We start from the raw sequence: 27,925 nt of genomic DNA, 5'->3' as shown, positions 1-27,925 counted from the left end.
CATGGTGGTTAGCATCAATGCTTCACAGCTCCAGGGTCCCAGGTTCGATTCCCGGCTGGGTCACTGTCTGTGTGGAGTCTGCACGTCCTCCCCGTGTGTGCGTGGGTTTCCTCCGGGTGCTCCGGTTTCCTCCCACAGTCCAAAGATGTGCGGATTAGGTGGATTGGCCATGCTAAATTGCCCGTAGTGTAAGGTTAATGGGGGGATTGTTGGGTTACGGGTATCCGTGTTACGTGGGTTTAAGTAGGGTGATCATTGCTCGGCACAACATCGAGGGCCGAAGGGCCTGTTCTGTGCTGTACTGTTCTATTCTATCCTATTCTCCCTAGTCTTAAACTCCATCCCTCTAGCAATGAAGGACAAAATTCCATTTGCCTTCTTAATCACCCGTTGCACTTGTAAACCAACCTTCTGTGACTCATGCACTAGCACACCCAAGTCTCTCTGAACAGCGGCATGCTTTAATATTTTATCGTTTAAATAATAATCCCGTTTGCTGTTATTCCTACCAAAATGGATAATCTCACATTTGTCAACATTGTATTCCATCTGCCAGACGCGAGCCCATTCACTTAACCTATCCAAATCCCTCTGCAGACTTCCAGTATCCTCTGCACTTTTCGCTTTACCACTCATCTTAGTGTCATCTGCAAACTTGGACACATTGCCCTTGGTCCCCAACTCCAAATCATCAATGTAAATTGTGAGCAATTGTGGGCCCAACACTGACCCCTGAGGGACACCACTAGCTACTGATTGCCAACCAGAGAAACACCCATTTATCCCAACTCTTTGCTTTCTATTAATTAACCAATCCTCTATCCATGCTACTACTTTACACTTAATGCCATGCATCTTTATCTTATGCAGCAACCTTTTGTGTGGCACCTTGTCAAAGGCTTTCTGGAAATCCAGATATACCACATCCATCGGCTCCCCGTTATCTACTGCACTGGTAATGTCCTCAAAAAATTCCACTAAATTAGTTAGGCATGACCTGCCTTTAATGAACCCATGCTGCGTCTGCCCAATGGGACAATTTCTATCCAGATGCCTCGCAATTTCTTCCTTGATGATAGATTCCAGCATCTTCCCTATTACCGAAGTTAAACTCACTGGCCTATAATTTCCTGCTTTCTGCCTACCTCCTTTTTTAAACAGTGGTGTCACATTTGCTAATTTCCAATCCACCGGGACCACCCCAGAGTCTAGTGAATTTCGGTAAATTATCACTAGTGCATCTGCAATTTCCCTAGCCATCTCTTTTAGCACTCTGGGATGCATTCCATCAGGGCCAGGAGACTTGTCTACCTTTAGCCCCATTAGCTTGCCCATCACTCCCTCCTTAGTGATAACAATCCTCTCAAGGTCCTCACCTGTCATAGCCTCATTTCTATCAGTCGCTGGCATGTTATTTGTGTCTTCCACTGTGAAGACCGACCCAAAAAACCTGTTCAGTTCCTCAGCTATTTCCTCATTTCCCATTATTAAAACTCCCTTCTCATCCTCTAAAGGACCAATATTTACCGTAGCCACTCTTTTTTGTCTTATATATTTGTAAAAACTTTTACTGTCTGTTTTTATATTCTGAGCAAGTTTACTCTCATACTCTATCTTACTCTTCTTTATAGCTTTTTTAGTAGCTTTCTGTTGCCCCCTAAAGATTTCCCAGTCCTCTAATCTCCCAGCAATCTTTGCCACTTTATATGCTTTTTCCTTCAATTTGATACTCTCCCTTATTTCCTTAGATATCCACGGTCGATTTTCCCTCTTTCTTCCGTCCTTCCTTTTTGTTGGTATAAACCTTTGCTGAGCACTGTGAAAAATCGCTTGGAAGGTTCTCCACTGTTCCTCAACTGTTCCACCATAAAGTCTTAGCTCCCAGTCTACCTTAGCTAGTTCTTCTCTCATCCCCTTGTAACATGCCTGGGCTTTCCCCTGCTGGCTCCGCCTGTGGCTCCTCCCTTCGGGCTTGGGTATAAAGGTGGCCAACCTCCGGCCCGGCCTTCAGTCTGGGGCCGGCTGCCAGCAGGTATCTTTAAGCTAATTAAAGTCACAGTTTCACTCTCAACTCGTCCTCTGTCGTTATTGATGGTACAATTGAATTAGCTTAAAGTTTTAAGATGGACCAATCACTCAAATGATTGAGAATACGGAATTCTCCGCACCTTTGGGGGCTAGGCCCGCGCCGGAGCAGTTGGCACCACGTCGACTGGCCCGAAAACCGGCACCAGCGGCCTTTCAGGCCCGCCGCCCAGTGCCGGGGCTGGCCGAAAGGCCTTCGCCGGTTCGCGCATGTGCCGGCGCATGCGTGCTGGGGGATTCTCTTCTGCCTCCGCCATGGCGGAGGCCGTGGTGGTGGCAGAAGAGAAAGAGTGCCCCCATGGCACTGGCCCGCCCACCGATCAGTGGACCCCGATCGCGGACCTGGCCACCGTGGGGGCACTCGCCGGGGTCCGATCGCCCCACGCCCCCCCTAGGACCCCGGGGGCCCGCTCGCGCCGCCGATCCCGCCACCACCAGAGGTGGTTCAAACCTCGGCGGCGGGAGAGGCCTCCCAGCGGCGGGACTTCGGCCCATCGCGGGCCGGAGAATCGCCGCAGGGGGCTCGCGCTCGACGTGGCGCGATTCCTGCCCCCGCCAATTCCCGGGTGGCGGAGAATTTCTGCCACGGTGGGGGCGGGATTTTCGGCGGCCCCAGGTGATTCTCTGACCCTGCGTGGGGTCGGAGAATTTCGCCCCTGATCACCTGGAGCTGGGCCCCCAAGCAGCCGACGCCACTACCACATTCGAACACTGGCTACGCTGCTACGAATCCTACATCGAATCCTCCGCCACTGCCGTCGCCGAGACCCACAAGCTGCAAATTCTCAACTCCCGGGTGAACCCACAAGTATACATTATTATCAGGGACGCTGCCTGTACGCGGATGCGATAACGCTGTTGAAAGGACAGTATGTCAGGAAAGTCAACGAGGTGGAAGCTAGGCATCTCCTTGTCATGAGGCGACAGCGCCCCGGAGAATCGCAAGCTGAATTTCTGCGCGCATTGCGGGTACTCGGCTGGAACTGCAATTGTAAGGCAATATTGGCTGTCGAGCACACAGAGTTGTTGATCAGGGAAGCCTATGTTGCAAGCATAAAGTCAAATTACACCTGCCAGCGCCTACTAGAAAGGGGTACACTTGACCTCCAAGAGACAGTACAGCTTTCGGGCTCATTAGAATTGGCCTTCCACAACATAGATTCCTACACCTCTGACCACGTGGCAGCTCGTGGATGACAAGGGCGCCGCCATCACCAGACCCGGGGGCGCCGCAAGACTGTGGCGCACAGCAACCCGCCAATTCCGGAGCCCCAATGTGCTACTTCTGTGGCCAGGGTAAGCACCCCAGATAACGCTGCCCAGCGAGGAGGGCAACCTGCAACTTGTGCGGAAAGGGCCATTTCGTTTAAGGTCTGCCAAGCCCGTCCTGTTTTTAAACCCAGCAGCGTTGCGTGTAGCCCGTGGAGGCCGCCATCTTCACCGCCATGCACCACGAGGGCCGCCATCTTTGAATCACCCCACTGCCTCCCGTAACCCCTGCTCACCCAATCGTAAGATGGCCTCCGCTACCCTCGATCAGCCCGCCCACCTTCCGCAGCTCGCCTCCATCACCCTCGACCAGTCTCGACCGCATCACCTCGCCAACTCCATGATGGCCTTCCGGATATGGGGCGGGATTCTCCGACCCCCTGCCAGATCGGAGAATCCCTGGGGGGCGGCGCGAATGCCGCCTCGCCGCCGGCTGCCGTATTCTCCGGTGCTATTTTTCGGGCAGGGGCGGGATTCACACCATGCCGGTCCGGGGCTGTTGGAACCCCCACCCCCCCAGCAATTCTCCGGGCCCAGATGGGCCGAGTGGCCAGTCCCGCCTGCGTGGGTTACGCATGGTCCCACACGGCAGGACCTGGCAGGTAAGTCGGCGGGAGCGGTCCACGGGGGGGGTGGGGGCATGGGGAATCCGACCCCTGAAGGGGCCCTCATAGTGGCCTGGCCCTCAATTGGGGCCCACTGATCTGCGGGCGGGCCTGTTCCCTGGAGGCACTTCTTCCTTCCGCGCCGGCCCCTGTAGGGCTCCGCCACGGCCGGCGCGGAATACGCTGGTCGGTCTGCGCATGCGTGGAACCACGCCGGCGGTTCCGTTCATGCGCGAGATTACACCGGTCCATCGGCACATGCGCAAACTCGTGCTGTCCCTTTGGCGCCAGCTGGAGCAGCACCAACCCCTCCATCATCCACCTAGCCTCCGAAAGTGCGGAGAATTCCACCGGAATGTTGACGCTGGAGTGGTTGGCGCCGGTTCTCCCACCGGCATGGGGACTTAGTCCCCAGAAAAGAGAATCCCGCTGATGGCTTTACAACGCGACTTACATTGCATCAGGGGAACACGTGCCTGAGGCAGCACATAGTAGCCCCATTTTGTACACTGAGGAACTCCCCAGTGTAGCGAGAGATCGGAAAGCCATTTTTAAATAGTGTCCCGATCTACGAGTCCCCTAAAGCTTTCCCCGTATGCACTATGGGACCCCCCCCAATACTCACACGGGGCCCCCCCGGCCCAATCACGCGTGCGCAAAAATGCCAGCTTGGCACATTGGCAGTGTCAACCTGGCAGTGTCATGCCAGCTGGCAGTACCACCTTGGCAGCACCAGATTGGAACCCAGGTGGCACTGCCAAGGTGCCAGGTGGCACCAATGTCAGGGCACCACTCTGCTCAAAGGGTATGCAGTTGGGGGCCTCCGATCCCCTGGGAGACCCCATGAGTGCAGATCCGTATGGTCCCCATTTATCCCCTTTCCGAGGCGAGAAGCCTCAGGTACCTCGGGAATCTGCACATTGAAGTGAGACTTGCTGTCTTGCTTCAATATGCATATTTGCCAAAATGTGATCCTGCTCACAATGGGTGGGATTTACATACGACCTTGGGAGGTATTGCGAGCTGGGTAATCCTGAGAGCGGGGTCTCCTGGCTTTTATCGGCCACGCTACGCTGCGGTGAGCTGACGTTCAGGCACAGTGTGGCAATTGGATCACACCTTTATAATATTAATAGCAATGAAGACTGTACACCAAACATACAACAATGAAATCATACAACTTCTGAATAGCAAGTAACAAGTATCATAAATAAAGTTTTTGAATGAATAATTCTGGACAATGAGGTCATACAACAATTTTGAAAATAATATTTTTAGTTAATTACATATAAACTTATTTTAAAACATATTTAAAGAATGAGACATGCTCATGCTTTTTTGAAGTTAAATAAATGCTAGATTTGTACAGCAATAAATTATTACATTTTTGTTATTGCATACATTTTCATGATCTCTCTTTCAATGGTGCTATGCAACTATATTGCAAACAATGAGAGCTCATTTGTTCTAAAATTTTGATTACTTCTCATTTCATAGAATTTACAGTGCAGAAGGGGGCCATTCGGCCCATTGAGTCTGCACTGACTCTTGGAAAGAGCACCCTACCCAAGCCCACACCCCGACCCTGTCCCCATAACCCAGTAACCCCACCCAACACTAAAGGCAATTTTGGACACTAAGGGCAATTAAGCATGGCCAATCCACCTAACCTGCACATCTTTGGACTGTGGGAGGAAACCGGAGCACCCGGAGGAAACCCACGCACATAAGGGGAGAACATGCAGACTCCAGACAGTGACCCAAGCCGGGAATCGAACCTGGGACCCTGGAGTTGTGAAGCAATTGTGCTAACCACTATGCTACCGTGTAAATGTGTCAATACATAAATGACTAGTGGTTTTGAACACAATGATAAAAGAAATATGCTTTGTGATCCATTCTTCTGATTTTTCTATTCTTATTTGCTTAGCGTCCATCATTTCCTCCGGAAGATGAATAAAGCTTTATACTAATCCTCATGGCAAAATTGCTGTGACTCAGATAACAAGGGAGATGAGACAAAGGGTCAGATTTTCCTCAACAATGGAGTAGCCCAGTTCAGAACTCAAGAAAGTCATCACAACTATGCTTGGCAGATTACAGCATGAGTCACAGCTCCATGTGATTTCCTGACCAGAGTACACTGAATCAAGTGTCACAAATATATATATATTGGCTACTGGACCATAAAAATTCAGGATTTACAAGAACAATTAATTCATTTACTTCAATATTTTCTGATTTTTCTCCTTAATTTCCATTTCTTGGAGTTTAGTATTCTACTATTTTTCCTTAAAAAGCAAAAGCCTCAGAACTTACCAGTGTCAGACCATTCATTGAATGGACAAAAAATGATTGCGAGCCAGCTGTTACAGGCTAGGAGATGCAGCGCAGTATATAAGCAGTATTGATATAATGCATTGTTTACCCAAGATAATTCAAATTAAGTGTTTATGATATACCAGATTTATTTCTTAAACTGATAAACGTTAACTATGGAAATATAATGTAGAATTAATATGCATAAGCTACTTCCATTTTTGAGTGGACAGATTATGCAGCTTCTATGATGCTATATCCCAAATTCTGGCATAGTTACAGCATTCTAATAACAATCTTTGAATTCTATAGTGCTATATAGAACAATTATAATTACAAAGCTGTAGAATGAACAATTCTGTATGCCATTTTTTAATGTTGGAGATAGATGTGGTTAGGAATTTGATAATGATATTTTGGAGCCTGGAAATTTGGGCACGCTTGAAGTCAGAATCCCTACAGTGCAGAAGGAGGCCATTTGCCCCATCGAGTCTGCACCGTCCCTCCGAAAGAACACCCTAACCTAGGGGGGGGGGGGTTACTGGTATAGGTGGATACGTTGGCTTGAGTAGGGTGATCATTGCTCGGCACAACATCGAGGGCCGAAGGGCCTGTTCTGTGCTGTACTGTTCTATGTCCTATCCCTGTAACTCCACCGAGGGACAATTTAGCATTGCCAACCTACCTAACATGCACATCTTAGGCCAGATATGTGCACACATTTCCTGCCTACCATGTTGAGGCCTTAGCTGGGCATGCAGGGGGAATAGCATGGACCGGTAGCATAGTGGTTTTCAGTTGCTTCACAGCTCCAGGATCCCAGGTTCGATTCCCGGCTTGGGTCACTGTCTGTGTGGAGTCTGCACGTTCTCCCTGTGTCTGCGTGGGTTTCCTCCGGGTGCTCTGGTTTCCTCCTACAGTCCAAAGATGTGCAGGTTAGGTGGTTGGCCATTTTTAATTGCCCTCGTGTCCAAATAGGTTAGGTGGAGTTACTGGGATAAAGGGGATAGGGTGGAGGCGTGGGGCTTAAGTAGGGTGCTCTTTCCAAGGGCCGGTGCAGACGCGATGGGCTAAATGGCCTCCATCTGCACTGTAAATTCTATGATTAAATGGTGAGACCTACCCAGAGTAATTCTGGTAATTGTCCCCTAAACTCATTACATAGGAGCCAGGGTGGTGCAAACAGGAAGCTAATGAAGAGAGCTAATGTCACATTTAGAAATGCTGATGCCCTGCAACAAGAAATTCTGTGGTGCTTTGATACAAAAGTAGTGTAATTCTGGTGTGGGTGTTGGAATTTAGGATGTAAATCAGGTACAATAGCATTACACCCATTCTAAAATGTACGGTCTTATAGTGTACATATGCCAATGATGGCAAGGGGCAAAGCTGCTGTTTCAGATCTTCTGCCATTTACACTAGAATTGCACCAGATTTAAGCTAAAACTATAAAAAAAAGGAGGTAAGCTACCAACTGATTTGGAAAGCATAATGTGCTTTACAGACTTTGAATGTTCATAAATATTGAAACATCAGCCTTTATGGAAATAATGGGGGCAATTCTCTGGCTGGGTTGCGCCCAGTATAAATTGCATAAATTGCGGAAGAACCCCAAAACTGGTTTTGCATTCACACAGCCTGTTCCAGCTGGCTTGCAATCAGTTTTTTGTCCATTCAATGAATGGTCTGACACTGGGTAGTTTTGAGGAACAGAGGGACCTTGCAGTGTTTGTCCATAGATCTCTGAAGACAGAAAGTCACGTTAATAGGGTGGTGAAAAAGGCATATGGGCCACTTGCCTTAACCAATCGAGGCATGGATTACAAAAGCAGGGAAGTCATGTTGGAGTTGTATAGAGCTTTGGTGAGGCCACAGCTGGAATATTGTGTGCAGTTCTGGTCGCCACATTACAGGTTGGTGTGATTGCACTGGAGTGGGTGCAGAGGCGATTCACCAGGATGCTGCCTGGACTGGAACATTTTAAGTTACGAAGAGATGTTGGATAGACTTGGGTTATTTTCACTGGAGCAGAGAAGACTGAGGGGCAACTTGATTGAAGTGTACAAGATTATGAGGAGCATGGACAGGCTGGATAAGGAGCAGCTGTTCCCCTCACAGTCCATGACCTTTTACAAGCCTCTTTATTGACAGGTCTAGGCTATTTTAAAGGAAGGTTTAACTTTGTTTGTTTTTATAGCACTTCGCAGTCCATTAACTCCAAAGTGCTTCCCCTTTTGAGCAGGTGTTATTTCCAAGCCAGTTTTTTTTAAGAGACTGATTCTTTGTTCTGAAGTGCTTCCTAGAAAGAGCAGGTATTATGTTAAACTACTTTTTTTATCACCTGGGGTTTCCTCTGTTCTGAAGTCCTTAGAAAGATCAGGTGCTCTGTTTGACTGCTTTGTTTTCTGCTCAGGTCCCTCTGTTCTGAAGTGCTTGCCAGACAAAGCAGGTGCTCTCTCTGACTGGAAAGACATGGTGCTCTGAGTGCTGCCAGGGGAAGTGCGAGGTTGCCACTGCCAAGACACAGGGCCTGAAGGGAGAGTCTGGGGGGGGGGGGGGGGGGGGGGGGGGCTGGCTGAGGGAGGATAGGTCTGAAGGGACGTCCAAAAAAGGGGGGTCTTTGGCGAACCCATAATGGGGTGTTGCTCATTTGGGGTGAGGGGGAGGCCGTGCCAGCGATTCTGGAGTGCTGCAGTGTTATCTCTGCGGATCCAGCCTTGCTGGGTTCTTTGGGTCCCATGGCATGAATCACCCCGGCTCTAAAACAATTTCTAAGTATGTGTGCATTGCACTCTTGATCGTACCGATGGGCATTGCACCTCGGTTCCAGCCGGAGACCACGCTTAGAACTTTTTTATTGAAAATTATACCCAATATCTTTTCTCAACTGCACAACTTACAAAAGATTCTGTTAAGCGCCTTTCGATTATTTCTGACAAGAAGATATTTTGCTTCCCAGATTCTGACCTGGACATTTAGGATGGCGGAACTTCCCTTTCAACCACCTGAAGTATCAGCATATTGAGAATGTACCCAGCCAATATCGCCTGCCCTGCCGCCATTTAATGCTCCAACATGTGTTAATCGGCTGGCAGGAATTCCACCCCTCACTCAGGAGAAAGTCCTACCTCAGAGAGCTGTGGGTCAATCTGATTGGCTGAATGCTCTTGCATATCCAGAGGGCCAAAAGCTGCTGCGGAAAGGCCTAGGACTGCAAGAAGTCCCCAGACTTTAGTCTTTGGAGTCCAGGACTAGGTAAATGATAAGGGTCTCAGAGTGGGGAGGGGTGGTAAGGTCATGGGGGCTGGGTAGACGGAGTGGGTGTGTTGCTGGAGAGGCCGATAGGGAGGGAGCACCTACAGGACCTGATGTTAAAAGGAAGCTGCTGATGGAGGTGACTACCCCCACCCTTACCCACTGGAGGCCTGAAAATTGAGGTTGGGCTGGAAGCAACCCTCGAGTGGTCAATAATTGGTCAATTAAGGACGTCAATTGGGAAAAGGGTGGGCTGGCTGGCCTAGGCCTCTCCTGTCCTACCTTAAAATTTCAGAGAGGTTGGCGGGGGCAGAGCCTGGTTGGAAAGCCATTCTGAAAAGTTTACAAGCACTCATCCACCCTAAGAGCCCGCTGTCAGGGAACATAAAATTCTGCCATCTATCAGGGAGCCCTTACAATGAGGTTCATTATCGGCAGGTACATGCAAGTCTTTGCATCTAGATGAGACAGGAGAAGGGAAAACGATCAAAACAGGAATTAACAATGAAAAGATACTGGAGATGGAATTGACACATGACCATGAGGGGAAAGGAAAGACATCCTCCCTTCTTTTCACAGGCAACCCCAGAATCAGAATTCTCACCTGTGCCAAAGAAGAACCAGGCAACGTGCCTCAACGACTATTGTCCAGTGGCCTTGACATCGATCATCATAAAGTACTTTGAGAGGTTGGTCATGAGACAGAGCAACTCCATACTCCTAGCATGCCTCGATCCACTGCAATTCGCATACTACCACAGCTGGTCCACAGCAGGCGCCATATCCCTGGCCCTACACTCATCCCTGGAGCATCTTGGCAACAAGGACTCCTACATCAGACTCCTATTCATTGACTACAGCTCCGCCTTCAACACTATGATCCCAGCCAAGCTCATATCAAAGCTCCAAAACCTAGGACTTGGCTCCTTCCTCTGCAACTCGATCTTGACTTCCAGTTTGCTCACTGTGCGCTGGGTCGGCCTTTGAAAATGGTGCCCAGGATCATCGAGTATATATGGTGGGGCTGGTGAATCAGAGGCTGCTCTGCCAGCAATACATCAAAGGACCCGTGACTTGAATATTTTTTCCCCAATGTTCCGCCCTATGTGGCGAAGAAAACCGTCATTGCCATCAACAACCTTAATGCCGCTTTTTTCGCCCGACATCAGCCTATGTTGATATTTGAGAAAATCCTGGTCCACATCTCTGTGAAGAGGACATGCAGGTTCAGCCTAACAAAGTTTTGTCATTCAGTATTGTGATCTCGCTTTAAACCCTGTTGCCCATGTTGCCTGTTTCCTCCAGCATTGGCAATGCCTCTCGAAGTAACAGTGGCTGTTATTCCCTGCTGCTCTCACAGGCTTTTGTCTCTCCTCCAACTGTTGTCTGCCTGGTACTCTCTCTCCCTTCCCATTCCCTGCTTGTTTGATTTTATGCTTCTCTTATGGTCTAGCTCCAGCCCCAACACTATTTTCTGCCAACAGAGCATGTTTGAAGCTATGTAGGCTGTAGCTACACAGCCTTTCAATCGCCTCAAGGTTGATAGGTTATCCCAGGTGCTGCTGTGCCAAAATTACATAATCAAATGAATTAAGGTAATACTATATTTGCATATGTAAATTAAAGTTTGAAGAATACACCGAGGTTCAGAACTCGTATCAAAAACAAAACGTTTTGCATAGACTGTGCTTTTCATGGGATCCTAATGATTAAGATTCCTCTAATTGGTGAGGTTTGGTTACAACATTACTACTTATCAATTCATTTCTTGTGCACATGGAAGAAATGAGTTGACAGCAGATCTTGAAACATAGTGGCTGGATTCTCAGTAGCCGACTGTGAAATCTTGATCGGCTTTCTATCTGCCTTCTATCCGCTCCAAACAGATTGTGCAAAATGCTCGCCAATTATCTACAGGCAAGATTCAGCAATGTAACTCTATTATATCCTGACCTTTATTGGAAGGGTAATTTTATAAAACTGACTTTTTAGTTGCTAAAGGAACATCACGACAGATTGGTGTGTAGCTATTTGAAGTTTAACTGAAGGATACTAATTTAAATGTATGGCCTTACCTTTCAATGTATGGGCTTTCCTTTCAATTTAAATTGAGTATGATCAGGCCATTAATCATGGCTGTAAACAAATGATTTTCAATATGGAAATGAATACTCACTGAAAAATGGAGAATGGAGATCTATGGTTGCATGCTATGTATGGGTAAGACAATTGATCTGTACACTTCAAAAATGCAGAATATAAGATAGTAAGGTAATAAAAAGGAAGTCACGTCGGCTGGTCTGATAAGAGCTTTACAAACTGGCAAAGTTCAGCAATTTATTCAGCAGTTTATGAAATTTGACTTTAACTTACAGGGTCTGATGGTCCACAGCATTCTCTAAATAACTTCTGAATGTCTTTTCCTTGCAATTCAAGGGCAAGACAAGGGCCGGAAGAAAGTTCATTTACCATACCCTGTAGGAGGAACATAAAATGTATTGGTGCAGGTACAGAAAAATTGTGACAGTCGCTTCCCCAGCCATACTTGCACATTACAACATAGTTATTAAATGGGAAATTGAGCAAATTCAACTTAAACAATTTTTGATTTAAGAGCAGAAATTCTTCAGGTCTAAAATCAGATGAATAACAATTATTACTGAATGACAGCACTGAAGAACAGGCTGATTTCAGTTCACATACAGTAAGTCAGTGGTATTGTGGTATTAGCTCTCGTTTTAGAGAAAATCACAAAAAATACTAAACTGAAGAGACAGCATATTTGTTATTTTGACTCAACGTAAAGTTAACAGGCGTTTTACCAGAATCTCTATAGGTCAGAGCTGCCTGTGGAGGAGTCAGATATGTGGCGTTTCTGGAGTGGTTGCAGTGTCCTAAGATGGAGGAGGAGGATCGGGAAGGGTTGGAGGTGCTGTTGGAGGTGGAGGAGGTCCGGACAGGTATTGGGTGAATGCAGACTAGTAAGGCGGCGAGGCCGGATGGGTTCCCAGTGGAATTTTATAAACGGTTTGCTGATCGACTGGTGTCATTATTGGTGGAGATGTTTGAGGATCTTCTGGAGACAATCATGCAAGTTTTCATCTCACTTCTGTTGAAGAAGGATAAGGCCCAGTGAAGTGTGGGTTGTACCACCCAATTTCCTTATTAAATGTGGATGCTGAGATTTTGGCCAAGGTTCTAGCACTGAGGTTGAAGGAGTGTCTCCCTCAGGTTATTGTGGAGGATCAGGCGGGATTTGTGAAGGGTCTATGTTTGTCGTCGAATGTGAGGCAGCTTTAAACATGATATTTTCTCCAGCAGAAGGGAGGGAGCAGGAGGATATTGTAGATACCGAGAAGGCCTTTGATAGGGTAGAATGGGGGTCTTTGTCTTCAGTATTGGAACAGTTTGGGCTAGGGTGTAAATTTGGTTTGTGGGTTCGGTTGTTATATAAGGCACCTATGGTTAGTTAGTGTCCGTACAAATAGTGAATTCAGGAATCTTTCAGGTGCACAGGGGAATGAGGCAGGGGTGCCCTATGTCCGCCCTCTTGTTTGCGTTGGCAATTGAGCCTTTGGCCATTGCCCTGAGGGCCTTGGATAGGTGGAGAGAGATAAGGTGGGCAGGGATGGAACACAGAGTGCTCTATTATGCTGATGATCTTCTTTTGTATGTATTGATATTTATTGTCACATGTACCAAAGTACAGTGAAAAGTATTTTTCTGGGGCCAAGGGAACGTACATAGTACATACATAGTAGACAAAAGAATTGACAGAGTACATTGACAGTGGTGCTTCAACAAATAGTGACTAGTTACAGTGCGGAACAAGGACCAAACAAGCAATACATGAGCAACAGCAGCATAGGGCATCGTGGGTAGTGTTCTTACAGGGAACAGATCAGTCCGAGGAGAGTCGTTGAGGAGCCTAGTAGCTGTGGGGAAGAAGCTGTTCCTAAGTCTGGATGTGCGGGTCTTCAGACTCCTGTACCTTCTGCCTGATGGAAGGGTCTGGAAGACTGGAAGAGGGAAAAGTCTGGGTGTGAGGGGCCCCTGACAATGCTGTCTTCCTTCCTGAGGCAGTGGGAGGTGTAGACAGAATCAATGGGCGGATGGCAAGCTTGTGTGATGCATGTGTGATATGATGGATCCGATCCCCACAATAGGTTATAACATGAATTAAATGAAAATCTCTTATTGTCACGAGTAGGCTTCAATGAAGTTACTGTGAAAAGCCCTTAGTTGCCACATTCCGGCGCCTGTTCGGGGAGGCTGGTACGGGAATTGAACCGTGCTGCTGGCCTACCTTGGTCTGCTTTAAAAGCTAGCGATTTAGCCCAGTGTGCTAAACTAGCCCCAACATGACGTTGCTGAAACGTTTTGGGGCATTGTCAGGGTGTACATTGAACTGGGAGAAAAGTGAGTGTTTTCCAGTGACTCTGCTGGGAGCTAATCTGTGGGTGTTACTGTTCTGTTTAACGGGTTCTCATTTTAGCTATTTGGGGGTGCAGGTAGCTTGCGATTGGGCCTGGCTTTGGAAATTGAATTTCACAAGCTTGATGGGTAGAGTCAAGTCTGACTTTGTGGTGGGATAGTCTTCCTCTGTCCCTGGTGGGTAGAATTCAGTTGATGAAGATGAACATTTTACCACGGTTTCTGTTCTGTTCTAGTATTTGCCGTTTTCCTGCTGAAATTCTTCTTTGGGGGAGTGGAGAGATTGATTTTGCCTTTTATTTGGGTGGTTAAGGTGGCTAGGATTTTGAAAACGGTCCTTCTGACCAAGCAGTCAGGGAGCTTGGTGTTTCCGAGCTTGATGCGGGGAAGGTGCTGGGATGGTGTGGGGATCCTGTCAGCAAACCCAGTGGTGATCTCCACATTGAAGATATGGAAACAATTTCGGCGGCACTAAATTGGGGATGGTATCGAAGCAGCCACTGATTTGTGCGAACCACGGGCGCGATTCTCCGCCCCCCACGCCGGGTGGGAGAATAGCGGGAGGGCCTCCCGACATTTTTCACGCCCTCCCGCTATTCTCCCTGCCCCCCCACGCCACGAATCGCCGCTCGTCGTTTTTTTTACGGCGAGCGGCGATTCTCCGAGGCCGATGGGCCAAGCGGCCGGCCCTTCACGCCCATTTCAACACGGCAGCAAACACACCTGCTCGCTGCCGTCGTGAAACGGGCTCCAGATGCCCGTTTGGGGCATCTGGGGGACCGATTGTCACGGCAGTACCACGGCCGTGCCAAGGGGGCATAGGCCCACGATCAGTGCCCACCGACCACGGGCAGTGCGTCCGTAACGGACGCACTCTTTTCCCTCCGCCGCCCCGCAAGATCAAGCCACCACGTCTTGCGGGGCGGCTGAGGGAAAAGACGGCAACTGCGCATGCGCGGGTTGGCGTTGTCCAACCTGCGCATGCGCGGCTGACGTCATCGGCCGCGTCAGCTGGCGTGACACTTGACGTGCGTCCTTGACGACCGTCGTCAAGGCCGTGCTGCTGTGACGCACGGGGCCGCGCTCCTAGCCCCGCCCGGGGGAGGGGGGGGGGGGGGGGGGGGGAGAATTGGCCCTGGAAGTGAAGGCTGCCGTGTGTCGCGGTCTGTCCCACGGTAGCCTTTACGATTCTCCACATTTGCGGAGAATCTCGCCCCACATGTTTGAGCCGGCGAGGTTGGATGCCAGGTTTAGGGAATGCAGGTGGATATGTTTAGATATCTACAGGTTAGCAATTCCGTGAAAGAGATATTTCCGACAATCCCTGTGGTGTCGCCAAACTTGTTGCTGGAGAGGGTTTTGTCGCTGGTTAGGATGGAGGAGGGGAGTACCTCAGGGAAGTATAATGGCAGAGGGTTATGACGGAGGTCGGTGGTGAGGGTTAAGGCTAAGTGGGAGGAGGAGTTAGAGGATGGAGCGTGGTGCGAGGCTCTGCAGATGGTGACTGCAGCATCTGTGTGCGAGATTAGGGTTGATACAGTTGAAAGTAGTGCATAGAGCCCATGTGACTAAGTCTAGGATGAGCAGGTTGTTTGCAGGGATGGAGGATGGGTATAAGCATTGTGGGAGGGGCCTGGTTAATCATATGCACATGTTCTGGTCCTAAGCTTGTGGGGCTCTGATCTCCTTCTTCAGCACCATGTCAGCGACACTACAAATTGAACTGAAGCCCTGTTTCATAGGTGCCATATTTGGGGTGTTGGACCGGTCGGAGCTGCAGACAAGGTTGGGGGCTGATATTCTGGCCTTTGCCTCGCTAATTGCTCGAAGATACGTGCTGATGGGGTGGAGGTCAGCTTCTCCACCCAGTGCCTCCTCAAGGAGTTTTTATATCTCAAGAAAGTTTAAAAAAAATAGAATTTAGAGTACCTAATTCATTTTTGCCAATGAAGGGGCAATTCAGCGTGGCCAATCCACCTACCCTGCACATCTTTGGGTTGTGGGGGTGAAACCCACGCATACACAGGGAGAATGAGCAAACTCCACACGGACAGTGACCCACAGCCGGGATCGAACCTGGGACCTCGGTGCCGTAAGGCAGCAGTGTTATCCACTGCGCCATTGGGCTACCCTATATCTCAAGAAAGTTAAGTACATGCTGAGGGGGTGCAGTCGAGGGGTTCTACAAGAGATGGCAGCCATTTACTTCAGAGCTGGTGACCGTTAGTTGCTAGGGAGGGAGAGATGGTTTCTGTTGTTTTTTTGTGTTGTGTTTAGAGCGGTGTGTGTCAGGTGGTTTGTTACTGTTTTGCTGTTGTGCATAAAATTTAAAAACTTGGATAAATATATATATTTTTTAAGAACCTTGTTTTCTCTATACCTAAAGGTGACATATTTCAAAAATAAATGCACAAACCTCTGAGTCAAAATTATTCAACCAATCTTTTTAAAAATCACAACATTTTGCAGGATGATACTAGTCTATTGAAAATTCAACATGAATGGCAGAATTACGGCAAAGCACTAAACTGTTAATCAAGTGCTTCCCAAACTTTTTCTTAATGTGACTTCAATTTAACACCTCAGTCTTTGTATGACCCCAGAGTGAAAATTTGGGGAGCGCACGAGGGCTCTTGAGCAGTGTGTGGGGGTGGGTGGAAAGAGTGATGGAAACTTCAATTGCTGAATGGGTGGGTGTGGGGACAGAGCTGTTGTTTGGTCTGTGAGGGGGTAGTGGGGAACAGGAGTTCAGTGTTGAGGGAGTTGATGAAAATGGAGGGCTTCTCAAAAAAAAAACCGAACATTTTCACAGACTTATTTTGCAGCACCGAAATCGGGCCTCAGAGCAGTCCATTAGGTCTTGCTCTCCAACTGAGAAAATAACACCAAGATTTAAAAGGGCCTCACAGCTATTTAGAATTGAGTCACAGCAACCATTGCTGCCTCAGGAGGTCACGACCCCAAAATCATGGCTCACAATCACACTGGAGGTTGAGACCCACAGTTTGGGAAGCCCTGTGCTAAGCTTTGTACATACATAGAACATAGAACATAGAACACTACAGCGCAGTACGGTCCCTTCGGCCCTCGATGTTGCGCCGACCTGTGAAACCATCTGAAGCCTATCTGACCTAGACTATTCCATTTTCATCCATATGTCTATCCAGTGACCACTTAAATGCCCTTAAAGTTGGCGAGTCTACTACTGTTGCAGGCAGGGCGTTCCACACCCCTACTACTCTCTGAGTAAAGAAACTGCCTCTGACTTCTGTCCTATATCTATCACCCCTCAATTTAAAGCTATGTCCCCTCGTGTTGGTCATCACCATCCGAGGAAAAAGACTCTCACTGTCCACCCTATCTAACCCTCTGACTATCTTATATGTCTCTATTAAGTCACCTCTCAGCCTTCTCCTCTCTAACGAAAACAACCTCAAGTCCCTGAGCCTTTCCTTATAAGACCTTCCCTCCATACCAGGCAACATCCTAGTAAATCTCCTCTGAACCCTTTCCAAAGCTTCCACATCCTTCCTATAATGTGGTGACCAGAACTGCACGCAGTACTCCAGGTGCGGCCACACCAGAGTTATGTACAGCTGCAGCATGACCTTGTGGTTCCGAAACTCAATCCCCCTGCTTATAAAGGCTAGCACACCATATGCCTTCTTAACAGCCCTATTAACCTGGGTGGCAACTTTCAGGGATTTATGTACCTGGATGCCGAGATCTCTCTGTTCATCTACACTACCAAGAATCTTGCCATTAGCCCAGTACTCTGCATTCCTGTTACTCCTTCCAAAGTGAACCACCTCACACTTTTCTGCATTAAACTCCATCTGCCACCTCTCAGCCCAGCTCTGCAGCTTATCTATGTCCCTCTGTATCCTATAACATCCTTCAGCACTATCCACAACTCCACCGACCTTCGTGTCATCTGCAAATTTACTAACCCATCCTTCTACACCCTCTTCCAGGTCATTTAGAAAAATGACAAACAGCAGTGGCCCCAAAACAGATCCTTGCGGTACACCACTAGTAACTGAACTCCAGGATGAACATTTGCCATCAACCACCACCCTCTGTCTTCTTTCAGCTAGCCAATTACTGATCCAAACCGCTAAATCACCTTCAATTCCATACTTCCTTATTTTCTGCAATAGCCTACCGTGGGGAACCTTATCAAACGCCTTACTGAAATCCATATACACCACATCAACAGCTTTATCCTGATCCACCTGTTTGGTCACCTTCTCAAAAAACTCAATAATGTTTGTGAGGCATGACCTACCCTTCACAAAACCGTGTTGACTATCGCTAATCAACTTGTTCTTTTCAAGATGATTATAAACCCTATCTCTTATAACCTTTTCCAACATTTTACCCACAACCGAAGTAAGGCTCACAGGTCTATAATTACCAGGGTTGTCTCTACTCCCCTTCTTGAACAAGGGGACAACATGTGGTACATATTGAAATATAGAAGCTAAGTTTTGAAGCATATTCTCAATTACTGACAGACATGACGGGCTGAATTGGCAGCACGGTAGCACAAGTGTTTAGCACTGTGGCTTCACAGCGCCAGGGTCCCAGGTTCGATTCCCTGCTGGGTCACTGTGCGGAGTCTGCACGTTCTCCCGTGTCTGCATGGGTTTCCTCTGGGTGCTCCGGTTTCCTCCCACAGTCCAAAGATGTGCAGGTTAGGTGAATTGGCCATGATAAATTGCCCTTAGTGACAAAAAAAAAGGTTAGGACGGGTTATTGGTATAGGGCTTAAGTGGGTCAGTGCAGACTTGATGGGCCGAATGGCCTCCTTCTGCACTGTATGTTCTATTCTGTGCTGAAATGTCTATGATTCTCCAGTCGAACATATATATTGAATAGTAAAATATTCAGTTTTCACCAGTGATCTCGATCAAATATAAAACAAAGTTTTAAAAACTGGAATGTTAAATTTCATTTTTCCAAGGAGAAATATGCTAATATTACATGGTTACCAAAATAAATATTCCTTTTTTCACATCCTGACTGCTTAAGGTATCCAGGCTCTAAGTCTGTACAAATAAAATAGAATTTTTAAAAGTAATACAAGTTCCATTGTGCAGGACGATGATTTGCAATTCTGTGCTAAATAATATTGTCATTTGAGACTTAGGAGTCCCACTCTGGCATGACAATTTCTACTGCATTTGCTCCAGAGGAAAACAGTGGCCTGAGAAACTGCACAATTCGCTGATCCTGTTTTCTCTGGGCCCTCTCATTGGCCAGTTTAATGTAAAATGAATGAATGAAAAGAAATGGAAAGAGAATCAATCACATCACAGCTAAATCAGGTTATCTTATTAATTATTGTGGCTACAAGAGCAAGTCAGAGGCTGAGGATTCAGTGGCAAGTAACTTGCATCCTGATTCCCGAAAGCCTGACCCAAGGCACAAGTCAGGGGTGTGATGGAATACCCTCCACTTGCCTGGATGGGTGCAGCTCCAACAACACTCAAAAAGCCCCACACCATCCAGAACAAAGCCAGTTTAAATCCTGGAACTTCCTTCCCAACACACTATACGTGAACCTACACCAGATGGAATGCAGCATTTCAAGCAACTGCTCACCATCAGCTCCTCAAGGGCAATAAGGGATTTTTTAAAAAATGCACGATCGGCATCTCATCCACCCCCGTAAACATTCACTCTCTGCCCGACCTTCAGCAGCTCCAGACCTTGAAAGACTGCATCATCTTGGCATTGGCAGGAACAGTCTGATCAGGCTGGTTAGCTGACAGGAAACAGCACGGCCATTGGAAGAGTTGCAGGGAAAATCCTGTCATCTTGAGAGAGGACAGTAGATTCATACTTCATGGAGCCGCTATCATTCACCAAGGGTGGCACTTCAATAATCCTAATAATCAAAGCAAAATGCTGGATTGCTATGATACACTGAAAATCCTTTGTATATTGTAATCCACAGACACGATAGCAGCAATCTATGCTTGCATAGCAATAGGTTAACCTTGCACGACTGTGCTCTGAGCTTCCTCTGCAGCATGCAGATGTTGGGTGGTTGTAATTTGTGTTGCAATGGAAATGGAGACATCGGCTGTGGCAGGCTTACATTTTTGGGGTCCCCGTATTCTCGCTCTTCGTCAGGGCCCCACATCACACCCCACTGCCTTGTGACGGGTGGCCCGCCCCCAATGAAGGCAATGCCCTCCTGACCCCGTCCACCCTCAGTTCACACACTGCACGGCACAGAAACCCCAAATTACTGCTTGACAACTGTTACAATGTTCTTTAACTTATGACAACAACAAGATTGTACTGTTGCTAAACTATTTGAAATGCACAATATTCAAGGCACAGGAACCCAAAATTACTGCTCGACTAACTTATGCAAACAATAAGCCTGTACTAATTCATAAATTGAAATCCAGACCTACCTGTTAGACTGATGGTAGAGATGGGGAGATGGTCAATATTGCTATGTGTGTGTCTTGAGGTGAGGCAAGCATGAACTGGCTGATGAGCATTGGGATGGAGAAAGCAGCCGATATGACTGCAGCACAACACGCCAGTGCAGGACAGAATGAGCCAGAAAAGGTCCAACATAGGAGCAAATTTAGCACAAGTCCAGTGTGGGAGCCAATACTCCAGTGAAGTGGAATGCCCAGTCCAAGTCTAATATTAGAGGCATGCTGGCAACTGTCTGCAAGGGTTCCATTCTTTAATTGTCCAGAAGAGTAAGAAGAGGTTTTCAGAAGGCCAGTAAAGAGCAATGGAGGATGGTGGTTACTCACCGGCTATAACTGTCTGCATGTGACCACCGGCCATTATATCAGACCAGCAGATGTTCTCTCTTGGACAGAATTTAGACTGGAGAATAAACGTAGAGGGAGAGATTTTTTTAGATTTTCTTGCTTCGTCAGTTGTTTGCATGGCAATCTTGTAAGGATGTATTTTCAATTGTCAGTATTGCTGAACCTGTCAAACGCTTCTGACTCGTTGTACTTGGCAGATACTATTTCACTCATTTCGATACAGAGAAAAAACATTTACCAAAGGCATTTGTGATAGGTATTGTTAAAAAGATCTTGAGAATGGTTTTCACATTTGGAAAGGTTGCCTGCAAATTATCACCTACAAGTCTGAACAAATCAGATGATGATCACAAAGCACAGAGCTCATCATTTTTCAATGAAATGAATGAATTGTTTCGCTTCATTTTCAAAAAGATTTGTGTCTATGTCCTCGCAGTAAAATTCAATTAACCTGTTACAGCAGCTGCTCTTAGCATTCTCATCCAAATTGTTGTCGAAAGGCATGCAAAATAATTCAAGTCTTCTTCAGAGATTCACTTCAACTCTGCAATTGCACCATTATTGTGTCACAGATAACACTGACAGTCTCAATGATGATCTTCCCTTTCACTTTTATAGTGATTTCATTGTCTCTAATTCTGTCAAAAAATAAACTTCCTGTGTCTTGTACACTTCTCATCATCAGAGGAACCTGTATTCTTTATTAATGTAAGTGCCTCTGCTTCCACTGAGGTATAGTCATTTTGAACTTTCATGACAAAACTTCTAACTGAGGTGAACCATTCAATAAATTTGTATCAACATTTTGCAGAGATTTGCTGGCAGCATTAATGATTTGAAGTAGGCGGTTCCACAAAACAGTAAAAACAACAATTTTGTACTTTTCAAACTTCTTTGCTAAGGATTCTGCTTCAGCTTTCATACATGGTTTCTCTGAATTTGATGTGGCTAAATCTATAAGCATTTCTTTAGATTGACAAAGTTCAGACTCAAAGACAGAACAGCATCTGCACGAGTGGACCACCTGGTGTCACAAATTCTTTTGATTGTCAAATGTTGTCCGTGTGCCTGCTCTAAGCGCAATTGCAGCAAATTCCACAAATACGTGGAAACCAAAAGGCAGCATAGTGTAGGACTCAGAGGGTGATGGTTGAAGGTTGTTTTTGTGACTTGAAGCCTGTGTCCAGTAGCATTTGCAGGGTTCGGTGCTGGGTCCCTAATTGTTTGTGGTATACATTAATGATATGGATGTGAATGCAGGAGGTATGATAAGTAAGTTCGCAGATGACAGAAAAATTGGTGGTGTGGTAAATAGTAAGGAGCAAGGCCTTAGATTACAGGACGATATAGAAGAGTGGCAAATGGAATTTAACCATGAAAAGTGGGAGGTCATGCATTTTGGGAGACTAACAAGGCAAGGGAATATACAATGAATGGTTGGACCCTAGTAAGTACAGAGGATCAAAGGAGCCTTGGTGCACATGTTCAGATCTCTGAAGACAGCAGGACAGGTAGATAAGGTGGTTAAGAAGGACTATGGGATTCTTGCCTTTATCAACCGAGGCATTGAATATAAAAGCAGGGAGGTTATGCTAGAGCTGTATAAAGCGTTTGTTAGGCCCCAGCTCGAGTACCATGTGCAGTTCTGGTCACCACACTATAGAAAAGAAGTGATTGCACTTGAGAGGGTGCAGAGGAGATTCACCAAGATATTGCCTGGGCTGGATCGTTTCAGCTATCAAGAGAGTCTAGATAGGCTGGGGTTGTAATGGGCAGGAGGTTGAGAGGAGATGTCAAAGGGCCTCTTTCCATGCCATAATACACCATGACTCTAAGACTTCTAAACTGCTTTAGGCTTCGAACCTCAAACTATTTCCTCAAACTTTCTATGTTACTCATGTTTTCTGGTCTATTTATTCAAAAATATTCAATCAGTGGATCAGATTTTGGCCAGAAGGCAATGTCTTCAGGGTAGGTTTCTTCTATCACTTCAGCAGCAGAAGCAGCAGCACAATGCTTGAGAAGTATCTTGTAGTTGAACATCTTCAGGTTTTTCAGGAAATGTGCAGCGGGATTCTGCAATAATGGGGCTATGTCCCCAAGCCGGCCTGAAAACCGGCGGCAATCACTCCGGCATCAACAGCCCCCGAAAGTGAGGAATTCTCAACTTTCTCCGGGGCTAGGTTGACGCCGGAGTTGTTCCCGCAGCTCCAGCCAGCGCGGAACGCCCGACGTGATCCTGCGCATGCGCAGATCAGCCGGCGTATTTCCACGCATGCGCTGGGGTTCCCTTCCCAGCGCCAGCCTCCGGGCAATATGGCGGAGCCCTACAGGGGCCCGGCATGGAGGAAAGAAGGCCCCCACGGAACCTGCCCGCCCACAGATCGGTAGGACCTGATCATGGGCCAGGCCAGCGTGGGGGGACCCCCAGGGTCAGATCTCCGCCCCCCCCCCCCCACGATGGCCCCCGCACACTTACCTGCCAGGTCCCGCCGTGTGCAAGGTAATTCACGCTGGCGGGACTGGGCAAAACTTGATGGCCACTCGGCCCATCGGGGTCCGGCGAACCGCTGGAGGCGCCGCTGTCAACGGCCCCCGACCAGCGTGGCGGGAATACCACCGGCCCTTGAAAAACGGCGCTGGGGCTGTGTTGTCTCCGGAAATTGGCAGGTCGAAGTCATCAGACAAATCACCAAAACCTTTTGTGGATGTGAAGTGAAGTACCAAACGGTACTTTTGCTGAGCTTCATTTTCTTGATTGGCCTTCAACTTCCTCCATATTTGAAGTTAAGATTCACAGTGCCTCTTCATATTGTCTAGGGGTGATTTGTCTTGATTTCAATGATTCACAAATAAGTCTTCAAAATCTTCAGTCAACTGTAGCCTACTTCAGCAAAAGCAGGTGATTGTCTAAGTTGCTCAAAAGCAGTGATGCATTGAACAAAGTTTTTTTAAAATATAGAGTACCCAATTCATTTTTTCCAATTAAGGAGCAATTTAACGTGGCCAATTCACCTACCCTACATATCTTTTGGGTTGGGGGGGGTGGTTCGAAACACACGCAAACACGAGGAGAATGTGCAAACTCCATAATGACAGTGACCCAGAGCCGGGATCGAACCTTGGACCTCGGGGGGTCTGAACCTTAATCGGGGGGTCAGAAGAGGACTTCCACAAGACTTGGAAGCCATTCACCAACTTGTTCTAGGGCCTGTTTGTAACCAACAACCAATTGAGTGGGGGGGGAGAAACACAAAGAGCCATGGGTAGCAAAAGAAGGGGAAGGGGGTTGGAGAGGGAGGGGAGTAAAAACCCACAAAAGATTTGATTTGATTTATTGTCACAGGTACCCAAGTACAGAGAAAAGTATTTTTCTGCGGCCGAGGGAACGTACACAGTACGTACATAGTAGACAAAAGAATAATCAACAGAGAGCATTGACAAATGGTACATCGACAAATAGTGATTGGTTACAGTGCGAAACAAAGGCCAAACAAAGCAAATACATGAGCAAGAGCAGTATAGGGCGTCGTGAATAGTGTTCTTACAGGGAACAGATCAGTCCGAGAGGGAGTCGTTGAGGAGTCTAGTAGCTGTGGGGAGGAAGCTATTCCTATGTCTGGATGTGCGGGTCTTCAGACTCCTGTACCTTCTGCCTGATGGAAGAGTTTGGAAGAAGGCAATGACTCGATGGGAGGAGTCTCTGATAATGTTGTCTGCCTTCCTGAGGCAGCGGGAGGTGTAGACAGAATCAATGTGCGGGTGGCAACCTTGTGTGATGCGTTGGGCTGAGTTCACCACGCTCTGCCGTTTCTTGTGATCTTGGGCCGAGCAGTTGCCATACCAAGCTGTGATGCAGCCGGATAGGATGCTCTCTATCGCACATCTGAAGACGTTTGTGAGAGTCGGTGCAGTCATGCCAAATTTCTTTTGCTCCATAGGAAATATAGACATTGTTGGGCTTTCTTGCATCAACGTGAGTGGACCAGGACAGACTGTTGGTGATGGTAACCCCCAGGAACTTAAAGCTATCGACCATCTCCACTTCGGAGCCATTGATGCAGACGGGAGTGTGTGTCGTGCTGCGCTTCCTGAAGTCGATGATCAGTTCCTTGGCCTTTCCAATATTTAGATCGAGGTTGTTTTCGGTACACCATGCAACCAAGTGATTTATCTCCCTCCTATAGTCTGATTCATCGTTGTTTGAGATATGGCCCACCACAGTCGTATCATCCGCAAACATATAGATTGAGTTAGAGTTAAATCTTGCCACACAGTCATGTGTGTATAGGGAGTTCAGTAGAGGACTGAACACACATCCTTGCAGGGCTCCGGTGTTGAGGACTATTGTGGAGGAGGTGCTGTTGCCTATCCTGACAGATTGCGGTCTGTTGGTGAGGAAGTCGAGGATCCAACTGCACAAGGAGGGGTCAAGTCCAAGATTGTGGAGTTTGGTTATTAGTCTTGTCGCGATAATGGTGTTGAAGGCAGAGCTGCAGTCTATGAACAGCAGTCTTACATAGGTGTCCTTGTTGTCGAGGTGTTCGAGTGTTGATTGTAGAGCCAGGGAGATAGCATCTGCTGTGAACCGTTTGCGGTGCTAGGCAAACTACAGTGGATTGAGACCGTCTGGAAGGCTGGCAGTGATCCGTCTCATGACTAGCTGCTCGAAGTATTTCATGATAACAGACGTCAGGGCTACCTTTGCACTTCTTTGGTACTGGTATTATGGTGGTCTCCTTGAAGAAGGTGGGGACCTCAGAGCGGAGGAGTGAAGATATCTGCGAATACACTCTGCCAAGAAGATTGCGAGACACAAGGGGCACAGCTGCAGGGGGGTAAACCCAAAGGCAAAAGGAGGACCAGAGGGAAGGGCAACAAGCGACGATGCACAAGCCAGGGCCAACAACAGGCAGGCAGAGGCAGACTGCCCAAATAAGGCCCACAGCCGCCGAAGGGAGATGAAGCACAAAATTATAAATATGTACAGCGAGCATAGTCTGTTCGCACTTTGGTTGATCTTTTTACAAAACTTTTTTTGAGTTGGTGGCGGAGGCAGAGACCCTAAACTCTTTGAAAAAGTGCCTGGATCTATACCTTAAGTGCTGTAAACTGCAGGACTATGGGCCATGTGCAGGAAGATGGGATTAGAAAGGGCACCTGGGTGTCTTTGGGTTGGAATGGACAGGATGGGCTCAATTTCCCCCTTCTGTGCTGCATCTTTTCTATGGTTCTGAGCCCTGTGCCAAGTTGGCTTTGGAATCCTCCATGGTCCTTGCCAGTGACAGCATGCTTTCTGGGGGGGGGCTTTCCCAATTCTTATTACTATCCGAATCCTCTGCAACAGAATCCAGGTGTAACCGTGTTCTTTTTTGCTGTGTGTTCCTCCTGCCCTGGTTGCAGTCCACTTGTGCCTAGTGTATCAGATTCACTTCTAATCTACCCTCAGAATTACACAGGGTGTAAGCAGCTAAGCTGCCAATGCAAGCGACTGTGTATCTTATCATTCTCTTCTTGTTGTTCCTCCACTGCCTGACCAGGTTTCAACCTCTTGGGTAACTGGAAGGATAAAAGCATAAGGTTGTGGTGCAGGAGGGAAGGGTGTTGGTTACAAAATTAAGAGGCGCATATGCAGCTTGTTAATCAGAACAGGGTCTGGATGAGGAGGAAGAGTGATGAGAGACCTAGGATCACGTTTTAGGATTTTGCCATCTTCAATGGTTTCTGTCCCTCTGCTAGCTACAGTTCAGCAATGGGCATTCCAACAATGGCCAGCACTATTCTTTCCATGGGGATTAGATATACAGGTTCGCCTGTCCCCCTCCGGGTTAACTTCTTTTCCTTCTAGCTTTGTGCTACCTTATTCTGCAAGAGAAGGGAAAGTATGCGCCCGCAAGCGTAATGCAGTTTGTTAGTTGATGCGGCAGTCATGGTTAAATAGCAGGCAGTGAGTGAAAGTTGAGAGTATGAGGCTTTCAGCACTGCAAAGTGTATGAGGGCAAGATGAAAAATATGACAATTAACTATGAGATCTGATTAATAGGGGTTATTGTGAGTGATGAGAATGTGGCGATTTAAACAGGGCCTGAGGTACGAGGTAGGATCTGACATTTGACAATGCATTCCAGGACAGTGACCACTCATGTGAGGTCACTGAAGTCCTTGTGTTGTTGTGTCTTGGTCCTTGAGGCTTACATCCTGGCATTGGCCTCATGGTTATATGCTCTGCTGCTTTTTGACATATGTCTGAAAGGCTTCCTTTTCCTCTGCGGTTACAGTCACCACTCCTCCTTTCCAGCTCCTCCACAAAGTACAAGGTCTGAAAATCTTGGAGCCTACTCTCTCTCTTTCCCCTGTTGTGCCATTCCTCACCCTTTCCCAGGTCACTTTCTCTTCAACAACGACATCAGCATCTGCTAATGCCACAATGCTCCTCCCCTTTAAGTGGTTCTAGCAATTAAATATCGACTCCATGTTGATATGTGCTGCCAATGAACAGTACAGTTAGCGCTGACTGGATGCAGAGATCATGGAAATGTGCAGGCAGCAGGATATTGGTATACTTTGCAATAAACAGACAGTGTTTGGCAGTGTGATGCCCTTCTATTCAATTCAGCCCCCTCAGAATCTAAACCAGGAATTATAAATAAGCTTGAAATTAAGTACAGAAAGTGAAAGAAAATTGGGAAAGAAATTGTTTTAAGTGAGAGATAAGAGACAGATAGAAGTTTTAAAAAAAATCTCTAGCACTCATTAAATTCTTAAAGGAACGAAACATCACTCTTGCAAAATTACATTTTCAGGGCTTTGGATTGTTTGACAGTAATTATATGAAGTGTCACACCATTAAAAATGGACTTCTACCTGAATGCACCAGCCCCAACGACTTCTGGCCACACTTAGTAGATAATTAATGGCTTATTACTGCAACTTCATGCCCTGACATGAATTTCAACGCTATAGGCAAGGTAACGTTATCGTGTCGCTTACAGAGCAGCAGGGTAATTTGCACCAAAGCGTCTGGAATTCATTGTGCTTGTGCAAAACTCTGGAAGTTGTTGTCCGATCTATCGTATAATCAAAGCGAGTGCTGCTCATCTCATCATTACTTTCGATGTAAAATCTAAGCAAATAGATATAACTCTTGGC

General features: G+C 47.2%; 1 protein-coding gene across 9 annotated transcripts in view; it reads right to left on the bottom strand.

Annotated features, from left to right (window-relative positions):
- The window catches only part of nme7 (NME/NM23 family member 7), a 305,234-nt gene that overhangs the window by 91,580 nt on the left and 185,729 nt on the right, over positions 1 to 27,925 (bottom strand). For 8 of the 9 annotated variants that reach the window (XM_038802056.1, XM_038802053.1, XM_038802055.1 and 5 more), the window contains one exon: positions 11,907 to 12,008. The exons of the other annotated variant lie outside the window; for it this stretch is intronic. In XM_038802056.1, coding sequence (XP_038657984.1) covers positions 11,907 to 12,008 — 102 coding nt within the window. The remainder of the gene's footprint in view (positions 1 to 11,906; positions 12,009 to 27,925) is intronic. 9 annotated transcript variants of the gene reach the window in all.

This window comes from Scyliorhinus canicula, chromosome 7 (genome assembly GCF_902713615.1).
Source record: "Scyliorhinus canicula chromosome 7, sScyCan1.1, whole genome shotgun sequence".
Lineage (NCBI taxonomy): Eukaryota > Metazoa > Chordata > Chondrichthyes > Carcharhiniformes > Scyliorhinidae > Scyliorhinus > Scyliorhinus canicula.
Note: the sequence above shows the minus strand (reverse complement) of the source record. Positions and strands in the feature narration are given on the sequence as shown.